The sequence below is a fragment of the Elephantulus edwardii genome, unplaced genomic scaffold, assembly GCF_000299155.1.
Source record: "Elephantulus edwardii isolate Elephantulus edwardi_28Jun2011 unplaced genomic scaffold, EleEdw1.0 scaffold00030, whole genome shotgun sequence".
Classification (NCBI taxonomy): Eukaryota; Metazoa; Chordata; class Mammalia; order Macroscelidea; family Macroscelididae; genus Elephantulus; species Elephantulus edwardii.
Genome location: NW_006399780.1, coordinates 3,494,646 through 3,519,506, shown reverse-complemented (window position 1 = coordinate 3,519,506; position 24,861 = coordinate 3,494,646). Strand labels below are relative to the sequence as shown.

Here is a 24,861-nt window from a genome sequence, read left to right as displayed (position 1 = left end):
CCCCAGGTCCACTCCACTACGCAGCCTTTGTTCTGGACTCCTGTCATGACAATAATACCCAATCACATACCGCTTTTAAACATTTTTCTCCCTCATCTGTTTCAATGCAGTATATATTATTTATCTCATCTTTTTCAGTCTCCTCCCAACCCCGATGTCAGTCCTGTTTTACAACAGTGGCACTATGCAATATTTGTCCTTTTGTGACTGAGATATTTTACTCAGCATAATGTCCTCCAGGGTCACCCATTTCATATAATATTTCATGAGTCCCTTGTTTTTCAATGCAGCATAGTATTCAATTGTGTGAATATATTAATTTGTTTGTTGATGGGTACTTGCGTTGTTTCCAACTCCTTGCTATTGGTGAACAAAGCCGCAATAAACATGGGTGTGCATATATCTGCTAGGGTGGCAGTTATGGTCTCTTGGGGGTATATTCCCAATTGTGGAATTGCTGGGTCAAATGGTATCTCTATTTGCAACTTTTTAAGAAAGCACCACACTGTTTTTCACAGTGGTTGCACCATTTTATACTTCCACCAACAGTGAATAAGGGTTCCAGCCTCTCCACAACTTCGCCAGCATTTGTTGCTTGCTGGTCTGTTAAATTTTGCAATTCTGACTTGGGTGAGATGATATCTCATAGTTGTTTTGATTTGTATCTCTCTTAGCACTAGTGATTTTGAGCATTTCTTATGTGCTTGTTGGCCATCTGAATATCTTCTTTGGTGAAATCTGTTCATATCCTGTGCCCATTTTTCAATTGGATTGTTTACCTTTATCTTTTGGTGGCTAACTACATTTTTAACTTTGCCTATTGGATCCTAATTTGTGCTGGTATACTGAATAATGAGTAATATATATATGTGTGTGTGTATGTGTGTATGTATTTTATTATTTTTATTTTTTTTTTTACTTTGAATCTTTTGGTTGGATGTTGGAATTTAGAAATGAGTGATTTTTCTAAATTGTTTCATGTAAAAAATAATTTGTTAGCCATGGTGGCCTTCTTGTGGCAACTTAATTTCTGCAGAGTTGAACCCTAGGGTTTTCAAAACGGTGACTACTTATAAGTAGAATGTTAAGCCTGCCTTCCAGCATTCTTCTGGGTGGGCTTGAATCACCATCCTTTAATGAGTACTTGACTGCTTGGAGCACAGAGTGTGTAAATGAGTGTTACAAAAATAAAAAAAGGGAAATCTCTGTGTTGGGCCTAATGACACTGTGATTAAACTCCTATTTAATTTTTATTAATTTTTGTTTCAGTTTATGTTTTGTATCTTTAAACTTAAGGAGCCTTAGTGGCAAAGTAGGGAGCTCTGGTGACCTAGTAGGTAAGGAGCTGCTTTGTCAACCTAAAAGGAGACAGGTTGAATCCACCAGCTGCTCTGGGCTAGGAAGAAGGTCAGTCACTACCTGTGAGGTTTACAGCCTCTGAAAACCTGCTGGAGGGTCAGCTAGAAGTCAGTTCTGACTGACAATAACAGCAGGAATAATAGCAATTGTAGCATAGGATTGCACTGGTCTATACATTGCTGTACAGAGGTAACTTGTGGTTGCTGTGATGCTGAAGAGTGTGACAGTGATGTGCCAATCATGGTAATGGGTACCCATGGTCGACAGTGTTGGCTGGAGCTTCCCGACTAAAACAAGCCTGGAAGCAGAAACGGCATCCACTTCTGAAATGGCTTGCCTCCAGAAACTCTATGTACTAACAGTGCTTAAGCTGTTTGTTCATAGGGTCGCTATGAGTTGTCTACGACTAGACAGCACCAAACAACAACAGCGTAGGATTAAGCACACAGTCACTAACTAAAAGGTCAGTTGTTCAAATTCCTCAGCAGGAAAGAGATCTGACCGTCTACCTTCTTAAAGATTTAGAGCCCTGGAAACCCTATGTAGGGCAATTTTATTCTGTCCTGTATGGTCACTATAAGTTGGAATCAACTAAACAGCAATGAGTTTATGGTTTGGGTTGTCTTTAATTATAAGCTTAAGCTTCTTTGCTGACCATTTGACTCCTTATAAAGTTTTAAATGTTATTTACTTTATTTAATAAATTATGTTTTTCTGCCTTATAGTATTTATTAGTAATAAGAACCTTGTTTTCTTATATTTTATTTCTAGGCAGATATTTTAAAATTTCTGTTATCAGTTGTTGTCAAACATTTCTTTGTTTTAAAAAGCTAATTTTTGGTGGGAGGGGGTGGGCAGGGAGGAAAGTGCAATAATGAATGACTGGAAACTCTAAGTCTCTGTAAACTTTCATTATTTTTCTATTCACTGTAATTTGCTAAGATTTCTTTGTCAAATACTTTATTCCTAAGACCCTTAAATTTACCAAGATCCACCCCCAAAATGTCATTAAGTAAAATGAATGTAATAGTTAATATTAGTCTTTGAATGATAAGTCAATAGAAGTTGTAGTTTGACAACCAGTCATCTGTAACTCTTTGCCATGTTATCAACAGATATGAACCTGGCCCTGTTTTCCACTATCCACACTTCTCCAATATGCTTTAGCCCATTGTTACAGTCACTGTATCAGTCTGTCTTGTTGCGGGTCTTCCTCTGACTCTCCCTCTTTCACAGCATGATCTCTTTTTCAAGGTTTGGGCTCTCATGATACATATCATGCTCAAAGTGTATGTTTCACTACTCTTGGTTTTAAGGGTTTATGGGTAGTAGTTGACTTCATGGAACCTAACAGCAACGGTATAGTATGTTTTTCTGCCTTTTTGTTGTTGTTCTGCTCCCCCCCCCCCCGTTGTCTTTGTCTGTTCTTCTCTTTTTATATGTCAAAAGTTACTAGGTTTCAGATATTCTTCACTGGTCTTGTTTCATTAACTTAACAAAGAATACCCTATTCCCAGTGGGATTGTGACATCAAATATATAAGCTAGGATATATGTTTGATGGACACAGTTCATAACACCTTTTCATATTTTTTGCCCAAAATACTGTTAATGATACTGTGTGAATGTTAAATGCATTTCTGATTTGAGATAAATATAATTTAGGAGAGAAAGATAAAACTGGAGAGTAATACAAAATTCTTTCATGTTAAATTTTCTTTCTAAACAGGGAGTTTTGAAAAATAAATGGTCAATACTCTACCTCCTATTAAGCCTTAGTGAAGATCCACGTAAACAGCCAAACAAGGTAAATGGTTATATTTTAGAAGCTTAATGTACTTTAAAAAGAGACTTACTGTCTTTGTTGGGAGAAGGACATCATTGTTTGATAGGAACCAGGATCTGTAATTAAGAAAGTAAGTATTTACCTTGTTTTTAGTACAGTTCTTGAAGGGTCTAAAGATACTCTTTCTTTTTCTAAATTATTGGGTGACCTTTTTCTAAAATACTCTTTCCTCCAAAGAGCACTCTGGCTGCACCTTCTCCAAGACTTATTTGTTTGTTCTTTTGGCCGTCCATGGGGTGTTCAGTGCTCTTCTCCAATACCACAGCTCAAAGGCATCGATTCTATTTCTGTCATCCCTATACATTGTCCAGGTCTCAGATGCAGAGCTTTGTATCTGGACATAATTATCTGTAATAAAATAGACATTTTTAGTTTTGAAAAATTTTGCTTTGTAATGATAATAATATATGAGGCAGATATGTGAATTAGAAGGCTCTAGATTTTTCTTCTGGTTTTAGGTAACATTATGAACTTCAAGTAAAGTTATATTAGCGGAAACTTCATGTTGTTATGTAGGATTAATTTCTATAACTCAATATGTGAAAATGTTATTTTTGATACTTCCAAGTCTTTTATAGTCTAGAATAATTGGATAGTTTTTCACAGAATTTGAGAATTTGAAGAATGTGGTAGAAGTACTTATCCCAAAAGCTTAGTCTGATTAATGAGTATCTACTTATTTATAATAATCCCACTATTTCTACAATTATTTGTTTTTCTTTATATTCTAAATTAATTAAAATATCTTGTTGGACGTGTGAGAGTTGAGAAAATTTTTAAAATTTCATCAGTTTTAGAGGTAATAACTAAATTTATTGTTTAATGAGTGTAAAATTCACATACAGAAGTTGAAAGAACACCAGTTAATTTTCTTTGTTGATTTTATAAAAGTGTTCTTTATTTTGATATCTCTACATTACTAATGGTTTTTAAATTTTATTTTAAGGTTTCTAGCTATGCCACATTATTTGCTCAAGCCTTGCCAAGAGATGCTCATTCAACTCCTTACTATTATGCCAGGCCTCAGAGTCTCCCCTTGAATTACCAGGATCGCAGTACCCAGTCAGCACAGAGTTCTGGCAGCATGGGAAGCAGTGGAATCAGCAGTCTAAACATGTATGCCCTAAATGGCCCAACACCAACACCACAATCTCTTCTGCCTGGGTAAATGAAAGCTAGAATGTGCATACCATTAAATAGTGGAAACAAAAATCTTCCGACTTTTACTCACACATTTTACGTTTAGTTCTTATATATACCAGCTGGTATTCTAGACTGTATTAGGGGGAGGTGTGTGTGTGTGTGTGTGTGTGTATGTGTGTGTGTGTGTGTGCCGTCAAATTGGATCTGACTGGTACAGGAGGAGATTGCCTCTCCTTCTCCAGTAGAGCATCTGGTGGTTGTATGAAATATATTTTTTAAAAAAAATTAATTTTTCTTTAAACTCTTTGGTAAAGCTATGTTTTTCCACTCTTTCTGTCAGTTGATGGGAAAAAAATTATTAACCCTAACCTTGATAATTAAAAAAAAATATATACATATATATGTGTGTATATATATATACACACACACACACATACATATACATACATATAGAGAGAGCACACGTAGGAGAGCTAAAAGACCTAGTTCATAAGTGTAACATGCAGAACTTTTTAAAATTTATATTAGTTTGCTTACAAAGTTCATATACATTGTGTTTCACACTGTTCTTCATTCACATTGTGTTTCATACAGTCATTCCTATGCATTATGTTTTATACAATTAATCACCATTTGACCTTGCTCTTCATTATCTTGTCTTTTCAGATCCCTGCCAGATCCTTCCTATTTCCTTCAGCCCCTTCCTCTACCCACCAAATTGTGCTACCCTGTGGTTTCACCCCCATCCATCCTCAACCCTCTACATCCACCCTTTCCCGCCTTGGGTCCTCATATATGTTTTACTAGTTATCCTTCTATTTTTACAATAATGATTTTATGCAATATTTGTCCTTGTGAGTCTGAGTTAGTTTACTCAGCATAATGCTTTCCAGTCTCTCCCAAGTTATGTAGTATTTTTTAAAATCATTGTTATTGAGTGATGCATATTATTCCATTGTGTGGATGTACCACAGTTTATCAATCCATTCATTTGTAGTTGGACATTTGGACTGATTTCTTGTTTTTCTTGTGATGGTGAGTAATGCTGCTATGAAAATTGGCGTACAAATCTCCATTTGTGTCTCAGTTCTAATTTCCTTGGGGTATATTCCTAGTAGTCGAATAGATGGGTCATATGGATTTCCTGTGTTTAACTTTTTTAGGAAACACTAAACTGCCTTACTGAGTGGGTTGTTCCATTTTACAGTCCCACCAACAGTGTATGATAGTCCCTAACTCTCCACATCCTCTCCAACATATTACTTGTTGCCTTGCTAAACTTTATGCAGAACTTTTATTTGGAAGTACTGATTCCACATTTCTTCTACAAGAGTAGAAGATGTTTACCTGTCAATGATTGTTCTTTTCACTGATTTCTGGGTTTTTTTTCCAGTAAGTTATTTTTGAAAAATTGCCAAGCTGTCTTATCCTGAAGAACTGTGGTCTTCAGTGATGGTTTCTTAGTGCATATTATTTTGCAGTTGTTGTATCAGTCCATCTGGTTGAATGTCTTCCTCTTTTTTGCCATCTTCCCAAGAATGCTGTCCCTTTCCAAGGACTAGTCTCTCCTAACAATATCCAAAGTATGTGAGATGAAACTTTGTCATCTTTGCCGCTATGGAGTGCTCTGATTTCACTTTCTATTAAGACATACCTGTTATTTTGGCAGTCCAGGAATTCTACACACTTCTCCAATATCATAACTCTAAGACATCAATTCTTATTCATTGTCCAGCTTTCAGATACATAGCAAATAATGTAAAAGACCATTACCTGAATTAGGCGCACTTTAGTCTTCAAACTGACGTCAGTGCTCCTCGGTTATTTGGAAAGGTTTCTGACTGATGTCTTTCCAAGGAGTATGCTTCCTAGTCCTCTGACTGCCGGTAGTCAGTTTGTTTCAATGCAATATACATCATTCCTTCCCTCCTTCTATCTTCCCTCAACCCCGATATCAGTCCTTTTTTACAACAGTGACCCTGTGCAATATTTGTCCTTTGGTGACTGAAATATTTCACTCAGCACAATGTCCTCCTGGCTTATCCATTTTGCATAATATTTCATGAGTTCCTTGTTTTTCAATGATCATTGAACCAAGTAAGAAGAAATAATTGACAATTTTAATCTTTCTCCATTTATCATGATGTTGCCTATCAGTCTCTTGTTGAGGATTATTGTCTTCTTGATGTCCAGATGTAATCCATTTTGAAAACTGTAGCTTTTGATCTTCTGCAGCAAGTGCTTCTAGTCCTCACTTTCAGCAAGTTATTGCATAATTCACATTGTTGATGACTTTTCCTCCAATCCTGATACCACATTATTAATTTGCTCAGAATACAGACTGAATAAGTAGAAAGAAAACATGCACAGCTTTCCTGATTTTAAACCATGCAGTATATCCTTGCTTTGTTTGGACACACACCTCTTGGTCTAGGTATTAGTTTCCTGTGAGCACAATTGTTCTAGAATTTCCATTCATCTTAGTGTTGACCATTATTTGGTATGACTCACACAGTCCAGTGCCTTTACCCAGTCAATGAAGCACAATGTTCTCTGCCTTCTGATATGCTCTGCATTCAGCCAGGATCCATTTGACATCAGCAGTGATATTTCTGGTGCCACGATTTCTTCCAAACCTTGCTTGAGCTTCTGATAGTTCTCTGGCTATGTAGTGTTCTAGCAATAGTTGAAAGATCTTCAGCAATATTTTGCTTGCATTACATATTAATGATACTGTTTGATAATTTTTACATTATCTTGGAACATCTTTCTTGGATTGGAGCAAATACGAATCTTTCACTCAGTTGGCTAGCACCTGTCCTCCAAATTTTCTCATATAGACTTGTGAGCATGTCCTAGGCTATACCTGTTAGTCAAAGCATGTCAATTGATATCTTATTTTTTGCCAGTGTTTTCAGTGTGGTTTTGCCATCTTCTTTCATTGGTTCTTGAACATATGGTACTTTTCAGAAATATTTCAGTATTGACCGATTCTTTTTGGTACAAATGACTCTGTGTATTCCCTTTATCTTTTTTTTTTTTGTTGATGCTTCCTGGATCATTCAGAATTTATTTTGCTGTTAGTATCTTTCAGTATTTCACTTCGAAGCTTAACTTTGTTTTTTAAGTGCTTTCAGACCGGGAAATGCCAATCAAGTTCTTCCCTTTAATTTGTCAATTGCCGCTCTCTCTGCACATTGCATTATACTACCTTGCTTTGTCTTCTCTAGCTGCCCTTCGAAATCTTCTGTTAGCTCTTTTACTTCAGCATCTTTTCCCTTTTTTTCAGCTTCTCAATGCTCTGTAGTGTATACAGTATACATACTATATATGTATAGATATCCAGGTGACTTTGTTTTTTGCTATAGTTCATTCTTAGAGATCACATTAAATCATTTTGTCAGAAAGTTAGTATTTTTCAGTAGAACAATGACCAAGGATTCAGCACCAAATAAATGGTGTTTGCCAGGTGAATACCATATCGTTCAAGATAATAGAATTGTGTGTATAATACACGTTTATTTGAAAAGAGGTATAAGGTTCTATAATGAATATATGAAACATTTAACAGTGGTATTCTATAAATTTAATCTAAAATTTATATTTTGTTTGAACAAATAAACTGGCATTCTTATCTAAAACTTAGGATTTGGATGAATTAAGTTTTGTAACACTAGGGGGGGAGCTGTTTTTGAGAACCTTCAAATAAAATGGCATTTTGGATTTTTTTCCTTAAATTTAGACTATATTAAAATACTGTGGATTTCTTCATTTTACACTAAAAATATTGTTAAGTGCTATCAAGTACAGTTCATAGTGACCCTATTAATAGGGGGTATTAAAAAAGGTGGATGCAGTTTTTTCTGTTCTTCTTTTACGTCAATAGAAATTTTTAGATGAATCCACCAATATTACACTCATATTAAATCAAGCTTCTTCCACTTAGAAATAATAGGTACAGTTGAGATTCTTTTTTTTTAAATGTTTTATAATTACAGGAAACATTGTTTTTGTTACAGCTTTCAAAACATATGAGAAATGCTTTCTTTAGATTTTTTGAAAAGCATTTTAAACATATTTTCAAAATTATAAAAAATAGGCTATTTTGACAAAGTATGTACTTTTGACATATGTGCATTGTAAAAATTAATTTAAAACTATGGTGTTTCTTTTCATATTGACAATTGAGGGTAGAGAACAAGAAGAGTATTAGGGAATTTTATAACTTGAATAAATCATAGATGTTAAAGTTAAAATTATGACAGCGCAGGAGAGGAAGACCCTCTATGAGGTGGATTGATTCAGTGACTGGGATAATTGGGATGGGAGTGTCAGAGACAGTGCGAATGGCACAGGACAGAGCAGAGTTTAGGGCTGTTGTACATAGGGTCGCTATGAGTCGCAGGCGACTCGACGGCATATAACAACAACAACAAACATGTCAGAGAGGTTATAGGTTGGTAATGCATGGAAAAAAAGGTGAAATAGACTGATTTTTATTGTAAGAAATCTGTGTAGTTATAGAAGTAAGATTATTTTCAGCACTCTTATACCCAGTGTCTTTGCTGAATGAATCCAACTTAGCATTTAATAAAGGAGACTGAAAACTTTAATTTGAATTTAAGTTAAAGATATCATGAATACTGGAAGTTTTTAATGGACTTTTACCATGTTGAAGTATTGTGTTGTGCTCCAATGAGAGAAAGACGTTAAGTCCAGTTACAAAGTGGGCAAAAGACCAGCAAAGACTTCACCAAGGAGGATATTTACAATGTATACGAATGACTTATAAAACATAATATACATGAGTGAAACACAATCATGTGAATTGTTTTTTGAAAACCAATTTAAAAATGTTTTATTATCAATTTTACATTTGTAAATTTATATAATTCAACATAGTAATAGAAAGAAGAATTTCCAGAATCTTTTTTTTCCAATGAATACCGTGGTTATTTAAAGATATAAAATGTTATTTCATTCTATTAGACAGTCCCATCAGACTCCAGGAGTGGGAGATTGCCTTCGACAGCAATTGGGGTCACGTCTTGCATGGACTTTAACTGCAAACCAGCCTTTACAAACCACTACCTCAAAAGGTATTCCAAACACTGTGTCTCGGAACATGACAAGATCACGGAGAGAAGGGGATGCAAGTGGTAAGTAAGGGTATATATTTAAAAATAACTTTTTTCTTTGGGCATATAGAATTCACAGGTCTTTTATTATAAGATACCGATCAAAGGATCTCTATTTAAAACCTTTTTGTTGTTGTTGTATATTATAAGGTCAGAACCAAACCATAATTGACTCTCCAGTGGATTTTCAAAGGCAGATAAATCTGGGAGGAAGCTGACCATCTTTATCCTGCAGAGCAGCTAGAGGATTTGAACTGTGTATATTGATGTTGGTAGTGCAGATCCTTACCAGTAAGCCACCAGAGCTCCTTTAAAATCTTCTTGGTTTTTTTAAAATTCTTATTGCTAATGTCCAGAATCCTTAATGTGAGCTATAATGCCCTAGGAGTCTGATTTTATTACTTTACATAACCCTCCTTTACTGCATGAATTTCAGAACACCTTTCATTCTTCTATCATCTTGTCCCTGTTGCTCCTTCTGCTTGGATCATTATTGTCTTCGTTATAAATTCCCTTTTTAAAACTGTTATTCTGCCTTATTTTTTGGGATATTTTTTCCTAGTCATTTTGATGGTGATAGTAGTTGTTGCCAGGTAGATGGAACTCTTCCCGGTCCTGTACCATCTTCACAATTGATGCTACACTTGAAGCCATTTTTGCAGCTCGTGTGTAAGACCATCCTCCCTTGAAAGTCTTCCTCTTTTTCACTAACTCTCTACTTTACCAGACATGATGCCTTTATCCAGAGATTGGCTCCTCCTGGTAACATGTCCAAAAAATGTGAAATGAAGTCTGGCCATTGTTGCTTCCAACGAGCATTATGAGTGTATGTCATCCAAGAATGATTTGTTCTTTTGACAGTACATTGTGTGTTTAATATATCTAACACCACAGCTCCAAAAGTCATCAATTCTTCTTTGGTATTGATTTGGTCTGTTTATTAAATAGTATACTTTTCCCATGAAGTGGAGGTTTCTATTTTAATCACTATGTTAGTACATGCTAGAGTTTCTGATGTTTTAAGGAAATTCAATAATGATTTATTTGATTGATAAATAAATGCTCCCTTGAGTTTCAAAGCCCTTTTATTATGTAGAAGGAAATTTTGGATTGTTTGAGAAAATTATGATTATTAGTGTTGGTAATAGAAGTGACTTAAAAATAGAATGGACCTGATGGTTCATAATCTGCTGACTTAGAAATTCCTCTTTATTTTATCTTTCGTTGTCTAGATTGCAAAGAAGAAGAGTATCTTTGAGAATTGTGAATATACCCTGCAGCCATTATTTCTTAGCAATAGTCATCAGTATCTGCAGAAGTCTGCCATTACATAACTTTCACTTACCAGCCTATTTCTCTCTGTACTAGCAGAACTCTCTCTCAAATATAATAGCTATGAAGCCTTGGGTTTATAATGTCAGTTTCAAGACTGAGTCAGAACACCATGTTGTTGTGTGCTGTTGAATTGGAGCTGACTCATATCTGACCCTCTCGTGGGTTTTCAGAGGCAGTAAATCACTCTCCTTAAACCTTTTTGGTTTGTAATAACTCCTGATCTCGAACCTGAACTTTTAAACCTATATTCTATAATAAACTGTGAGATAAAGTGAACTTAAAAACTCGATTAATCCAAAAGAAGGCAGAAGAAGTATATACAAGTAAATATGGGAGATTAAGATTAGTTGTTGTTAGGTGCCATTAAGTCTACTATGGTTCATAGTAACTCTGTGAACAGCCAATCTCAACTTTGCTCTATCCTGTACCATCCTCACAATTCCCCACATACTCAAGCCTATTGTTACAGTTTTTTTTTGTTTTTTACTAAGAACTGCCTCCTCTCGTCAACATGCCCAAATATGTGAGCTGTGATGACATTTTAGCCATTTTTGCTTCTGAGGAGCTCCCTGGTTATTCTTCTTCCTAAACAGACTTCGAATATTCAGTTCTTTTTCTCCAACACCACGATTCAAAGTCATGGATTATTCTTGTGCCATTTTTATTCATTAGCCAACTTTAAGATGCCTAGGAAACAATTGAAAATGCTGTTACTTGGATGCATCTTAGTCTTTAGAGTGCATCATTGTTCATTAGCACTTTGAAGAGTTCCTTGAGAACAGTTTTCCCAATGTAACATGTCTTTTGATTTCTTGAGTGCTGCTGCCTTGGGTATTGATTGTGACCAAGTAAATGGAAATTGACAGTTGCAGTCTTTTGTCTGTCATGAGGCTGCCTGTTGGTCCAGTGATTAGAATTCTTGTTTACTTTAGTTTGAGATGCAATACATATGGGAAAATGTAATTTTTAATTTTCTATATTATGTGCTTTAAGACCTGTTCACTTTATTGTATCATTTATATAGCGCAGTTTGTTAATGAGTCTTCCTCTAATCCTGACACAACATTCTTTTTCATATAGTCCAACTTCTCTCTAAATCCATATAAATGCATAGTTACTTTTAAATGTAAATAGATTAAAGACATTATTTGGTCTTTTTTATATCCATTCAGAGAACTGTATGATGTCTACAGGAGACATATTTAAAATATATGGATGTAGATATGTTGAAAGTAAATGAATGGGAAGAAGAGCTATATTGTTCAGTGATCACAGTAAAGTTGGATGGCTATATTAATATCAAAATAGAGATAAAGAGTAGGTATATCACCATAGATAAAGGAAGACATTTCATTATAATGAGAAAGTAAATTCTTTAGGAATACATAATAATCCTAAATCTGTATTTACTTACTAAGAAAGCTTCTAAGTATACCAAACTGACAGAACTGAAAAGAGAAACCTTTAATAAATATTCAAACTTTATCCTTAGTAATTGATAATGAAAAAAGCAGACAAAAAAGAAATAGTCAAGAGTGACATATAGGTCTTGAGTAAGCAGTTTGATTTAATTGATATTTATAGAATAGTGAAATACCTACCTATACATTATTTCTAATTATTCTGGCTTGGGTTGGTTTTATGAATGCTGATTCCTTCATAAAATACTCTGACCATGTTTCTTTTTCTTCCTTCCAATGTCTTGGGTTTCTGAACATTGCCTCCTCCTCCTCTCTATTTTGGTCTAATACCTAAATTCTTACTTAGCTCTGTTTAAAAGGAATTATGTAAACCATAAATATCTCTGCTCTACTATTAGCTTTGGAAAAAGGAGAAGTATTTTAATTAGCTTTTTTAGATTGTTGTGCATAATCTTTTGGATATCGGACAAAACCTTGAGAAGTGGTGACTTCTGAAAATTCCATTGTGGAGTCTGAAACCCTGTCAGCAAGCTTTTTGTATTCTTGTCAGTCCTGGTCTGTGTAGTACTTTTTAAAACCTCTTGTACCTATTCAAGATTTTATAATAACATCAGTGGTTATTTGAAAAATATTGATCAACTGAGTTGTGTAGATTTTCTAAATATTCATATACAGTATTGAAAAATCACATCAGAAAAGTTTTGAAATAGGATGCTGTCAACCTTATGATAATTGTTCTCTAAAATTCTGATACTGGTTTAATAGTTTGAATTTTGTCATTGGCAGCAGTTGCAGTTGTTTTTTTTTGAAGGAGCAAACTCACGTGGGAGAAAATGTGTACCAAATACTCTGGTTTGAGTAACAGTTTGCCAGTCACTTAAATAAAACTCGTGTCTCATGACAAAATTCCTAATTCAGCTTGTAATTCAAATACACAAGTACTTTATCAGAATGATTTTCAGTATACAGTACAATAATCGAGACATACTTTGTGTGTCTCATTAATCAGATATGAGACATATTACTCAAGTGTGAAGATAGAAGATTCCTGATTTTTACTGCTTGATTAATATTCTTAAGTGAAACCAACTTTTTTATTAGAAAGTATTTATATTGGGAATGTGCAGAGGTCAAGAGTACAAGAACCATTAGTTAATCTCTTCTTTGGTTTGTGATAAGTTGGCCAGCAATTTTATCACCCATTGCTTTTGTGGTATCAGTACAAATGTTAGCACAGTGGATGGAAAGGGAGATGGTATCTTACGAAAATTGTGATCTTGATCTTGTGGACGTTCTTAAAAGGTTTGGGGGAACCTTAGGAGACCACAGACCATAACTTCACAACTGTTGAATTGGATAAAAATTTACCCTTTTTATGTGATATTAGGTAGGTATCCAATTTAGCATACTTACTGACAGTAAACAGTATTTCATAAAACATTTATTAAATAATCCATTCTTTTATTATTGATTTGTGGTGCTATCTTAATTATATATTAAGTTCCCAATTATATCCTTGCCTTTTAAAAATACTTTTAGATAAAAAATTGCTTCATTTCCAATCCCATTTCAGAACATTGTTTCTTTCTAACCTCATTTTTTTTTTTAAATCTTAAGCCTTTCTTTTGAGCTTGTAAATATTGTACTGGTGGCAAATAAATAATATAAAGCGAACTTGTTTCATAAGATTTCTTTCATAAAATACATTGTTTAGCAAGTACTCTTTTTTAAAATTCATTATACAGGCAATATGGAAGTTACTGAAGCGGCCCTTGTCCGAGATATTTTGTTTGTCTTCCAAGGCATAGATGGCAAAATCATCAAAATGAACAATGCTGAAAATTGTTATAAAGCGGAAGGAAAGGTATAGTAATAAAATTTAAAATATTTTTAAAATTGCTATTAATTTATAAGATGATATTAATGTAATGAGGTCTTGATTTACAATCAAATTATACTGTGAAATTCTGGTTTATATACATGTGTCAATTTTGACTTAAATAATTTTGTTAGTAAGATTTTTTTTTAAATAAAATTTTAATTTTATACTGGTTTACTTAAAAGGTTTGTATACACTTTTCCACACTGGATCTTTCTCATTTCCTTTACCCACCTCTTCCTCCACCCATCGTGACCCTATGATTAACCCCCACTATTCTCATGCCTCTGCCTCCCCATTGGATCTTCATACATGTTCTACAATAATGGTCTTATGTAGTATTTGTCCTTATGGGCCTGAGTTACATCACTCAGCATAATGTTCTCCACTTCCTCCCAAATTAAGTAGTGACCTATAAAATCATTACTCCTGTATGCTGTGTAGTATTCCATCAAGTGAATGTACCATACTTTCCTCAGTCTGTTCGATTGTGGTTGGACATTTGGGCTGTTGTCATGTTCTTGTAATGTTGAATACCGCTGCTATGAACATTGATGTACAAGTCTTAGTTTGTGCCTCAATTCTAATTTACTCGGAGTTTATTCTAAGTAGTGGAATAGCTGGGTCATATGGAATTTCTAATGTTCACTTTTCTGAGGAGGCTCCAAACTGCCTTCCAGAGTGATTGGTTATTGGGACACATTTTGTAGTTAATACTTGATTCCTTTCCCACTTATTTTTCTTTATATTCACATACTTTGAGTATGACTCACTCTGAATCATGCTAGACTCAGGGACACCTAAAATATAAGCAATTCACTTTTTAAATTACTTTTCTATACACAGAGGAACGTTAAAATTTGCAGTTGATACAGAATCATAAATGGTTTTGGTTTTGTTTTTATCTACTAGAAACAGTGAAGAAATTATGTTTATACACCTCTTTATTTTTCCATAACTATTTAAATAAGTAAAGTCACAGTGCATGTCATAATGAGGAAGGATTGTAGTTCCTGAATAAGTCACTGTTCTGAGAGTGACTTTAAACACTTTATATTTATCTTAAATTGTTTTAAATCCTCATCTGTCAGCTCATCTTGTCAGTTTTCTTGTATCTTATTGTTGTCACTGTTAATGGTTATGTATGAAAACAAATATTAGTTTTAGCTTTCACATTTTGAATTATAGAGTTATAATAAAATGCAACTGATTGTGACAGTAATTATTAAAATTACATGGTTGGTAAACTTTTTAACACTAAATCTATTTTCCTTTTAGGCAAACTTAAATAAATCTTTGAGAGATACAACAATCAGACTTGCTGAGTTGGGATGGTTACATAATAAAATAAGAAAATACATTGACCAGAAGAGCTTAGATCGTTCATTTGGACTTGTGGGTCAGGTATGTTCAATATTAAGGAAGATTATTTGGGATGCCGTTCACTTGGAGAAATGTGTAGTCTGCTTTAACTCTCACTGAGAAAATAATCTTTAAGAGCTCTTATGATCAAAAGACATTTGATTGTAGACTCCTAGTCAGAGACTACTTGAGAAAACAGAAACCAGAGTAGATTTTTAAAAAGTTTATCTAAAAGGATAAAACTGCTTCAGCAGCTATTGGAGGACTAAAAAAGCAAAAGGGATTGTTGAAAATCACAAGTTCTTTAAAGACTAAGGTGTCCCTGAATCAAGCCATTGTTGCTGTTGTTATGTGCCATCCAGTCAGAATCAGCCCATAGCTGACCCTTCAGTGGGTTTTCAGAGGAAGTAAATCTCATGGGAGGAGATTGCCTATCCTTCTCCTGCCATGATCTTTCCAGTCTCTTGCTGTGCATTTAAGATTTGGACAGTGAATAATAAGGATGACAGAAGAATTGATAGCGCCAACAAACAGAAAAACCTTTCCTCAAACCTCGCATCCTGAATTTGGTGTTCTGGTTTCTTCAAGATGAGAAGGTAAGTTTCTATTTGTTAGAGCCATCCATTTGTGGTATTTCTGTTATAGTAGCATTAGATACATTATGGATGTATGGATGGATGAAGAAGAGATTGAGATTGTTCACAGCTTTAGTTTGCTTGGCTCTACAGTCAACACTCTTGGCACCAGTAGCCAGGAAATTAAAAGGCGCATTGCCATGGGAAAGTCTGCTGTTAGGGACCTCTCCAAAGTACTGAAGAGCAATGGTGTCTGTCTGGAGACTAAGGTGCGTTTGATACAGGCCATGGTCTTCGCAATCACTTGTTATGCATCAGAGAGTTGGACAATGACTAACGATGATAGAAGGAGAATTGATGCCTTTGCGCTGTGGTGCTGGAGAAGAGTATTGAGAGTACCATGGACTACTAGGAAAACAAACAGACTCATCCTGGAAAGGGTTAAACCGGATGGCTCCTTGGAGGCAAGGATTCTGAGGCTCCGTCTAATATACTCTGGACATGTTATAAGGAGAGACCGGTCCTTGGAGAAGGACCTCATGCTTGGGAGGGTGGAGGGACAGCGCAAGAGGGGAAGGCCCTCTATAAGGTGGATTGATTCAGTGACTGGGATAATCGGGATGGGAGTGTCAGAGACAGTGCAATTGGCACAGGACAGAGCAGAGTTTAGGGCTGTTGTACATAGGGTCGCTATGAGTCCCAAGCGACTCGATGGCACATAACAACAGCAGCATTAGATAATCATGACATGGACCTTGGCTACCAGCTGTTGGTGACTCAGGAGGTGATTTAATAGACATAAGCCTGTTAGCAGGAATGCTTGAATCTGCTGGTCATACCTCGGACAGCACAGTGAGATTGATTTTGAGAATTCTCATAGGAGGATGTATAATACTGGAGCCAACTGGTGATGCTGCCTTGAATGGCTAATGCTGTAGAAATAGCAAGCCATCTGGAAGAGTTATTTTTCCCCCCCTCTTTCCTCCCACTTTTCTACCTAACAAGAATCTGCTAACAAGGGAGAATAAAGTTTTCAGAGTCCTAATTCCTTTGTCTTCAAGTTGACTCTTGGATAATTATCATTGCCAGTTAACTTACCAAAACATTAACAAAATTATGAGTCAAATAAACTGAACATTTCAAGTATAGCATAAACATAATAATATGACTAGTGCTTATCAGTATGGCATTAGAATTCACTTAGGATTCAGATTTTAGTTCACACCATAATTATTATTATATCTTGACACAACAAATTACAGTTTATTTGCCTTTGTACATCCATGCAAAGCTCTGGGGGCTTTGTTTTTGCTTCCAGCCCAAAGGTATGTGGTTTGAATCAACCAGCTGCTTTACAGGAGAAAGACAGATAATGTCTTCCTGTGCTATTAACTGCCTATGAAAACCCACTGGAGGGTCCACTGTGGGTCAGTTCTAACTAGACAGTACACAACAACAAAATGGTGTTTTTTTTTTTTAAATTTTATTATTTTGTGTGTGTACCGTCAAATCAGATCTGACTGGCACAGGAGGAGATTGTTCCTCCTTCTCCAGCAGAGCATCTGGTGGATTTGAACTGTGCACCTCTGGGATTGGAGTGTTTTCATATGTGAAAGGATGTTGTTGTTGTTGTTGTTGTTGTTGTGTAGTGTCAAGTTGGAACCAACCCATAGTTGACTCTCTAAAGGGTTTAAATATGCAGTTAATTGCTTGAGAGGTGATTGCCCAGACTTCTCCCACATGTGAAAGCTTACTACTACCTAATCCTTAAAGGTTTTAAGCATTTAGGGAGAGTGCATATAAAGTTTCTTATACAGTGCCTAGCATTACTGTATATTAGTAATACTTATCAAAAGGAAGACCTGGTTTGATAAATAAATGATGCCATATTCTTAGAAGGCCTAAATTAGTATTTCCTCTCATTTTAACATTAGGCATTAATGAGCAAGTACTCTATTGTTGAAGTAATTTAGTATGGGGCTCCTTATAACACCAGTAGTTGAGTGGCAATTGCAAACCAAGTGAAACTTAGTTGCTTTCCCTTCAAACAGCCATTTAGGATTTCTGTGAGTCCAGTTCCATTTTCTACAAGGAACATTTTATCATGTCTTTACTTTTATCATTCTCTATAAAATACAAATTTTGCTGCTAATTCTTTATGTATAAAGCTAAAATACCCCCTTCCCACCAAAAATGAAAACAAAGTAGAAGCACTGTGTTCCAGTGACCCATGTAACACAGTAGAGAGCTCTGGTGGCCTGGTGAGTAAGGAGTTGCACAGCCAACTCAAAGGCTGGTCATTTGAATCCACCAGCTACTTTGAGGGAGAAAGATGACATTCTTCTTGTTTCTAATTTACAATCTCTGAAAACCCACTTGAGGGTCAGCTATAGGTTGGTTCAGACTTAGATGGTTAGAGAGAGAGAGAGAGCGCTGAGTAAAGCTAACCTGGAGGATTTCCAAATGTATGAGTCTTTACAGAAGAAGCAAACAACCCCTTTCTTCTGTGGTGGGACTAGTAGATTCAAAACTTTGACTTTTTGGTTAGCTGGTAAATGCCATATACATAGTACCATCAGACCACCTAAAAACAAAATAAACTATTGTTTTTGTAAATTGGTTGATAATCACTATAGCAGTGTCATGTAATATTTTATATTACTGCATTTTAAAGTCTTTTTTTCCTTATAATCTTAGAATTTTTTTAAAATCTGAAATTAATCATGCTAAACTTAAACTTTCTCTAAAAATAATCTACCTTTTTACTTAAAATTATATGTAATGAATATATTGTATTTTATATATTCTTATTTCATTCAATGCAGAGCTTTTGCGTTGCCTTGCACCAAGAACTCAAGGAATATTACCGGTTACTCTCAGTTTTACATTCCCAGGTAAGTATTTTGTTTTTATTTTATGTATGCATTCAGGAATTACAAAAGTTAGATTTTTTTTTTATACAATATTTTCATTTTCTTCACTTCTTTTAAAGGAAAATCTGTTTGACAGTATTGTTTGTAAGGAATTTATATGGGTGATGTTTCATTATATCCTAGAACAAATTAGTTGCCAATTTTCATAGTTCTAGTATTTAAATAGATCACATGTGCCTTAAAGAACTGTTTTTCTCTAAAGGGGCCATTTGCGTCATTTTCAAAAGAATGGTCACTTCCCCATAATGATTTCACATGTACTGAAAGTGTAACACAGAAGTTATTTGTACTTAAATGTATCATTCTTTTTCAGCTACAGTTAGAGGATGATCAGGGTGTAAATATGGGCCTGGAGAGTAGCTTAACCCTTCGGCGTCTCCTGGTTTGGACTTATGATCCTAAAATAAGACTGAAGACCCTTGCAGCCCTGGTTGATCATTGTCAAGGTCATTTTTTATTTTTTGCTGTGCATAAACTTGTTTCTTTTAAAACATTTGTTAGGAAATATTACCCATTCTGGTGTTGTAACCCTCTTTTTAATATATTTTTTATTAACTATAACTTTTGGAGATTATATAAATTCATATGAATTTAAGGGTAAAAATAGCTGGTTGCTAACATTTTGAGGTATTTTATATTTGCAGAAGTTAAGAATTTCACTGAAAAGGTGATTTTAAAGGGAGCTCTGGTGGCCTAGTGGCAAGACGCTGCACTGCAATCCCAGAGGTACGCGGTTCAAATCCACCAGATGCTCTGCTTGAGAAGGAGAGGACAGTCCTCTCCTGTACCAGTCAGATCTGATTTGACGGTACACATAAAAAGATAATACAATAAAAATAAAAAATTAAAAAGAAAGAAAAAAAAAAGGTGATTTTAAACTTTTTATCTTTTGTGATTCTTGGTGATATGGCTTCCCCCCAATTATATTGTGCTTTATATGAAAGTTTATAGAGAAAATGTGTTTACCATTCAATTATCCTTACAAAAATTATTCTATGATATTGGTTGCAATGTGCTCTTATTTTTTTCATGCATATATTTCTCTACTGTTTATATCTTAGTAGTGTTTTACTTTAACGAGTTTATTAAGCATATCAGATTTTTGAGGATGATGCATATTAGGGCAAAGTTAAGCTCTGTTGTTCATAAGATCTCTTTTTTCTATATACATTTTAAAAAGAAAAATATACCCTATGTCTAAGGATTCCTGGTAGTACATTGCATGTGGTTAAAAATGTCAGACTGCTAAAAGGTCAGATGTTCAAAACCACTAATCTCTATACAGAGAAAGGTGCTACAACCTGCTCCCATGAAGGTTTGAGAAATATTGAAAACCGGATGGAAATAGTTCTACTCTGTACTCTTGGGTTGCTGAAGAGTTGGACTTAACAGTTACAGGTTTGCACACACACATGCAAATTATAATCGCCTGCTATGTTTTATCAAGCCATGTTATTTCCAACTCTGCCAGTCAGGAGATTTGGATGCTTTGTAACATATAAACTGCCTTTTGTTTTTAAAAGAGAGTAAGTTTCTAGCAAGATATTGACCTTTATCCCATTCTAGTTATTCTGGTGCACTCAAGTTTTAGAAATTTAGATTCATTCCATTTTTGCTTTGCTGGCAGTGACTGAATTGGGAAGAGCCAGAAGCCTTGGTGCTGTATTGATCAAGAACTCCTTTTTGTATTCAATATGTAACTTTGGAGTATTATAATAGCTAGTTACAGGATTGTTTTGAGGACACAATGAGATTTGCTAACCAAAAGTTTTCTTGATTTGGTCTCACCTCACATTGTTGTGTCTCATCTGATCCTTAGGGAGAACATAGTAAGTATTTACCATCATCTCTACTAGGTGATGCACAGGAACTTGACATTTTAGTATGTCTAAAACTAACTTCAAAATTGTGCTGTCTATGCCTGCTTCCTCCCTTCTTCTGGAATTCCCCCTCAAAAAAGAAAGGAATATTTGCATTTTTCCAGTTACTGACACTCTCATTACCATAATAGCATCTCCCTCCTTTTGCATATCCATTAGGTACTAAAGTCATATTACTTCTAATTCCTTTATATCTCAGATCTCTGCCTCTCCTCCTATAACTTCTAAGCCATACATTTCCCCCCCCGTTTCTCCCCTGTACTATTTAAATAACCTATGTACTAACCTAGTACTATTTAGTAACCCAGTTTTACTTTCCTTTTCGTGCACACTTGCCAGAGGGATCGTATGAAAATCTGATCATGTCAATCTTTTGTTCAAAATGTAGTATAAAATCATGAATTTTTAGCATAATGAGATTCTTCTTCAGATATTTTATCTCTGATATTTTGCTCTTGTAGAACTTATGTTAATTATTTAGGGCCGTATTTTATCAAACATTTTTTTTTATCAAACTTATGTGAAATCATTTTAGTGGATTGAGACCACCATATTATAGCCTCCCTAAAAAATAGAACTGCCAAGGAAATTCCAGTTCTTGGTGACTCTTTGGGATGGGGTGAAAGTAGGTAAACCAAAGCTCAGAGGTTCTAGTATTTGTGGAAACAGACTTCCTCATCTTTCTTCCATGGATTGGCTGGTGGAGTCTAACTACTGAACTTTGGGTTTGCAGCCCAAAGCTTAAAGTTAATCCACTGCATTAGACCTGACTCCTTGCCTTTTTCATAAAGGTTTTTGTTTAGAAGGTTTTTGTTTAAAGGCTGAGTGTGTGTATGTATCTTTTTCTTTGTGTCTCTCTCTCTCTCTCTGTGTGTGTGTGTGTGTGTGTGTGTGTGAGAGAGAGAGAATTAGGAGAGACAAAGTGTGTGTTGAGTATGTGTGTGTGATAGATTGCTGGATAAAGTATGAATGTTAATGTATTTCAGCCCAAAACAATTAAAGCCAGATTTTTGCTCCTGATTCACTCTTTAGTAGCAAGGAATAACCGTCTGTGTATGAACCTTGATTAGGTTCATGTTAGTCCAGTGTTAGAATTTTACTCTTTATACAAATCTGTGACATATTTACAACTGCTTCTAGATCCACAAAATTATTGAGAAAACAAACTTTTTCTTGATTTGGCCTCATCTTTTGTTAGTGTTACATTATTGGTCTATACTTTGAGCTTACATTTCTGTTACTTCACTGCTTTTTCTACTTCTAGGAAGGAAAGGTGGTGAACTGGCATCTGCTGTTCATGCCTATACAAAAACAGGAGATCCGTATATGCGATCTTTAGTACAGAATATCCTCAGCTTGGTGTCTCATCCTGTTCTGACTTTTCTGTACCGTTGGATATATGATGGAGAACTGGAGGACACATACCATGAGGTATGTACTAATGATAGTATGATAGTACTACTCCACATAGCTTTAAATTTTTATTTTTTGTTTTTCTTTTAACACTGATATTATGATACTTCATTTAAATGGCATACATATTTTTCACAGTGCTTTGAAAGCTTATTATTTAGTAGAAGAGCCATCTCTGGTTACTAGAAAATCTTGTTACCATAGAACGCTCTCCTTGCAAAGGCCCCAAACCTTTTCTCTCGCTAGTAGGAATGACCAGTTGGGAGACCATAACTTTTTATACTAGCAAAGCATTTATTAAAAAGCTTTGAGATGGGAAACGGGGTGAGGCAGAGACCAATTCACCTTCTCCAGGAAAAAAAAGGGATTTAGATTACGTGTTGATTCATGAAGAGAGGTAGGAATTCCAAGAAATGGGTTCATATAGGTGAAATTATGATAGTGAACTGTGTATATAGCTAGTCTTTCAAGATGGAATCAGTTGCAGAGGTGTCTGCTTTGAGACATTTATTATGAGATAAGATGCATGCACTGTAGCAGTGTCTCTGATTGGAGTCCTTTTTTTTGACAGTTTATTCAGAGTAGGTCAGCCCTGGGTTTGTCAGCACTGTTTCTGTACATGCTTTAGAAAATTGGTTGTCACTGGCTGCTATGGACCACTTCTTTGGGGAGGAAAATATGCTCAACGAAAGAATTAGTTGATGAATAATGTTGATAAAATGATTCATAGGATGGAGAGAGGATGTGTGAGCTTGGTAGTACAGGGGGAAAAAAATCATTCTGCTTGTTTTACATCTTCCTAATTCCCTTAGGAGATAGTCCTTGGATCTTATTCTACTTCAGTATCACTTTTAAGATGAGAAACAGTCAAAGAACTTGTCAAATTTACTAGCAATTTGAGGGCACTGCAAAGACCATGTCTGCTGAGTGTGACTATAGTTTTCTTAACAGTACAGTGGTGTATGTTAGATGAGGTCTGGTGGCTTTGTGCTAAGGAATTGTGCTGCCAAAACAAAGGTGTGTGGTTCAAATTTACCAGCTTTTCCATGGGACAAAAATGAGCAGTCTCTTCCCTTATGATGTACTGCTTCTGAAAACCTAGAGAGTCAGCTATGGTTTGGCTCTGATTCAACAGTCCACAACAACAGTTTATGTTACATTGTTTTAAATGATAACTTTATGTACCACTTGGATTAAATATGGTGCTAAAATGTATGTTGCATGTGTAATGTATAGTATTAAAATTAAGTATAGTGCTAGAAACAAGTTATTTGCTTGTCTCTAAGTGCTTACCCAAGTGCACTCAATTATGCTTTGAAGCATACTTTGTATGCTTCACCATACTATGAAATCACCATACTCTATAAAATCATAGAGCTTATGACAAAATGTACAGTTAAGAGCACTATACTAAAAAACTTTGGCCATGATGTTAAGAAAAATAGAAAGGTAAGAAGCTAATAAAAATGATACACAGTTTTCTATATGTTAAATTGTTACGAAGTACATAGATATGGCACTTTACCTTGAAAAAGCATTATTCTTGCCTGTGGAAGTGACCATTGAAAGGGTTGCAATTTGTGAGTTACAGTGAAGTGGCGAAAAGACAGTTATTATTTTTTTTTTTTAAGAAGAGTTATTTGGAATCAGACAAAGGAATGTAATGAAGATTTGAGAGGCTGCTAGTAGATTTTATAGGGAGCTCTTATGATCTACTGGTAAGGATCTATGTTGCCAACACAAAGACATATAGTTAGAATCTGTCAACTGCTTTACCAGAGAAAGATGGTCGGTGTCCTTTTGGATGATTTACTGTCTCTGAAAACCCATTCAAGGGTCAGCTGTGAGTTGGTCCTGACTCTGTGGTACCTAATAACAGCAGTAGATTTTGAGGTTTGTGTCTATGTTCATGTTTGGTATATACCTAAATAGCTTGGTTCAGCTCATTATAGTTTCTGGCATTCATCTAGTGTTTTTACAGATGTAATTACATGAAATTTAGCTTACATGAAATTTGTGTGTAGCTGATATTATTTTCTAATACAGTAATTGTACTAAAACATATTAAAACATAGTAAGGGTTTTAAAACAGATATAGCAAAACTTACTGTGTATGATAGTGTTTTCTGGGTGTATATATACTTTAGAAAGCACATTGTGCTCTCATACCAATAATATCATACATATTACTCCTTTATATATACATATTTGCATGTTTATAAACTTTGTTGATTGCCTTTGAGTCAAGGACGACTCATAATGATGCTGTGAACAAAGGCCTGAAACTTTTTTACAACTGTTGACATTTATCAAAGTTCATAGAGCTTCTGGAGGCAAGTTGTTTAGGAAATGGATGCCACTCCTGCTTCCAAATGTGTCATAGAATGCTATTGGTAGAGTTGCCTCTGATGCATAGTGACCCTATATATAGCAGCTCTGAATCCTTCCCTGTCCTGAGCCAGTATCACTAATTTTGACAAACAACCACTTGGCCAACTGACTGGAAGAGATCTATATTTGTTCCCATTCCAAAGAAAGGTGACCCAACTGAGTGTGGAAACTACAGAACAGTGTCATT

At 35.2% G+C, this 24,861-nt stretch overlaps 1 protein-coding gene across 1 annotated transcript in view; it reads left to right on the top strand.

The window, feature by feature from the left end:
• The window catches only part of TUBGCP3 (tubulin, gamma complex associated protein 3), a 130,284-nt gene that overhangs the window by 29,120 nt on the left and 76,303 nt on the right, over positions 1–24,861 (top strand). Inside the window, exons 4-11 of the mRNA XM_006883803.1 lie at positions 3,088–3,165; positions 4,151–4,368; positions 9,337–9,506; positions 13,987–14,105; positions 15,399–15,524; positions 18,883–18,951; positions 19,304–19,436; positions 22,135–22,301. Of these exons, the coding sequence (XP_006883865.1) occupies positions 3,088–3,165; positions 4,151–4,368; positions 9,337–9,506; positions 13,987–14,105; positions 15,399–15,524; positions 18,883–18,951; positions 19,304–19,436; positions 22,135–22,301 (1,080 nt within the window). The remainder of the gene's footprint in view (positions 1–3,087; positions 3,166–4,150; positions 4,369–9,336; positions 9,507–13,986; positions 14,106–15,398; positions 15,525–18,882; positions 18,952–19,303; positions 19,437–22,134; positions 22,302–24,861) is intronic.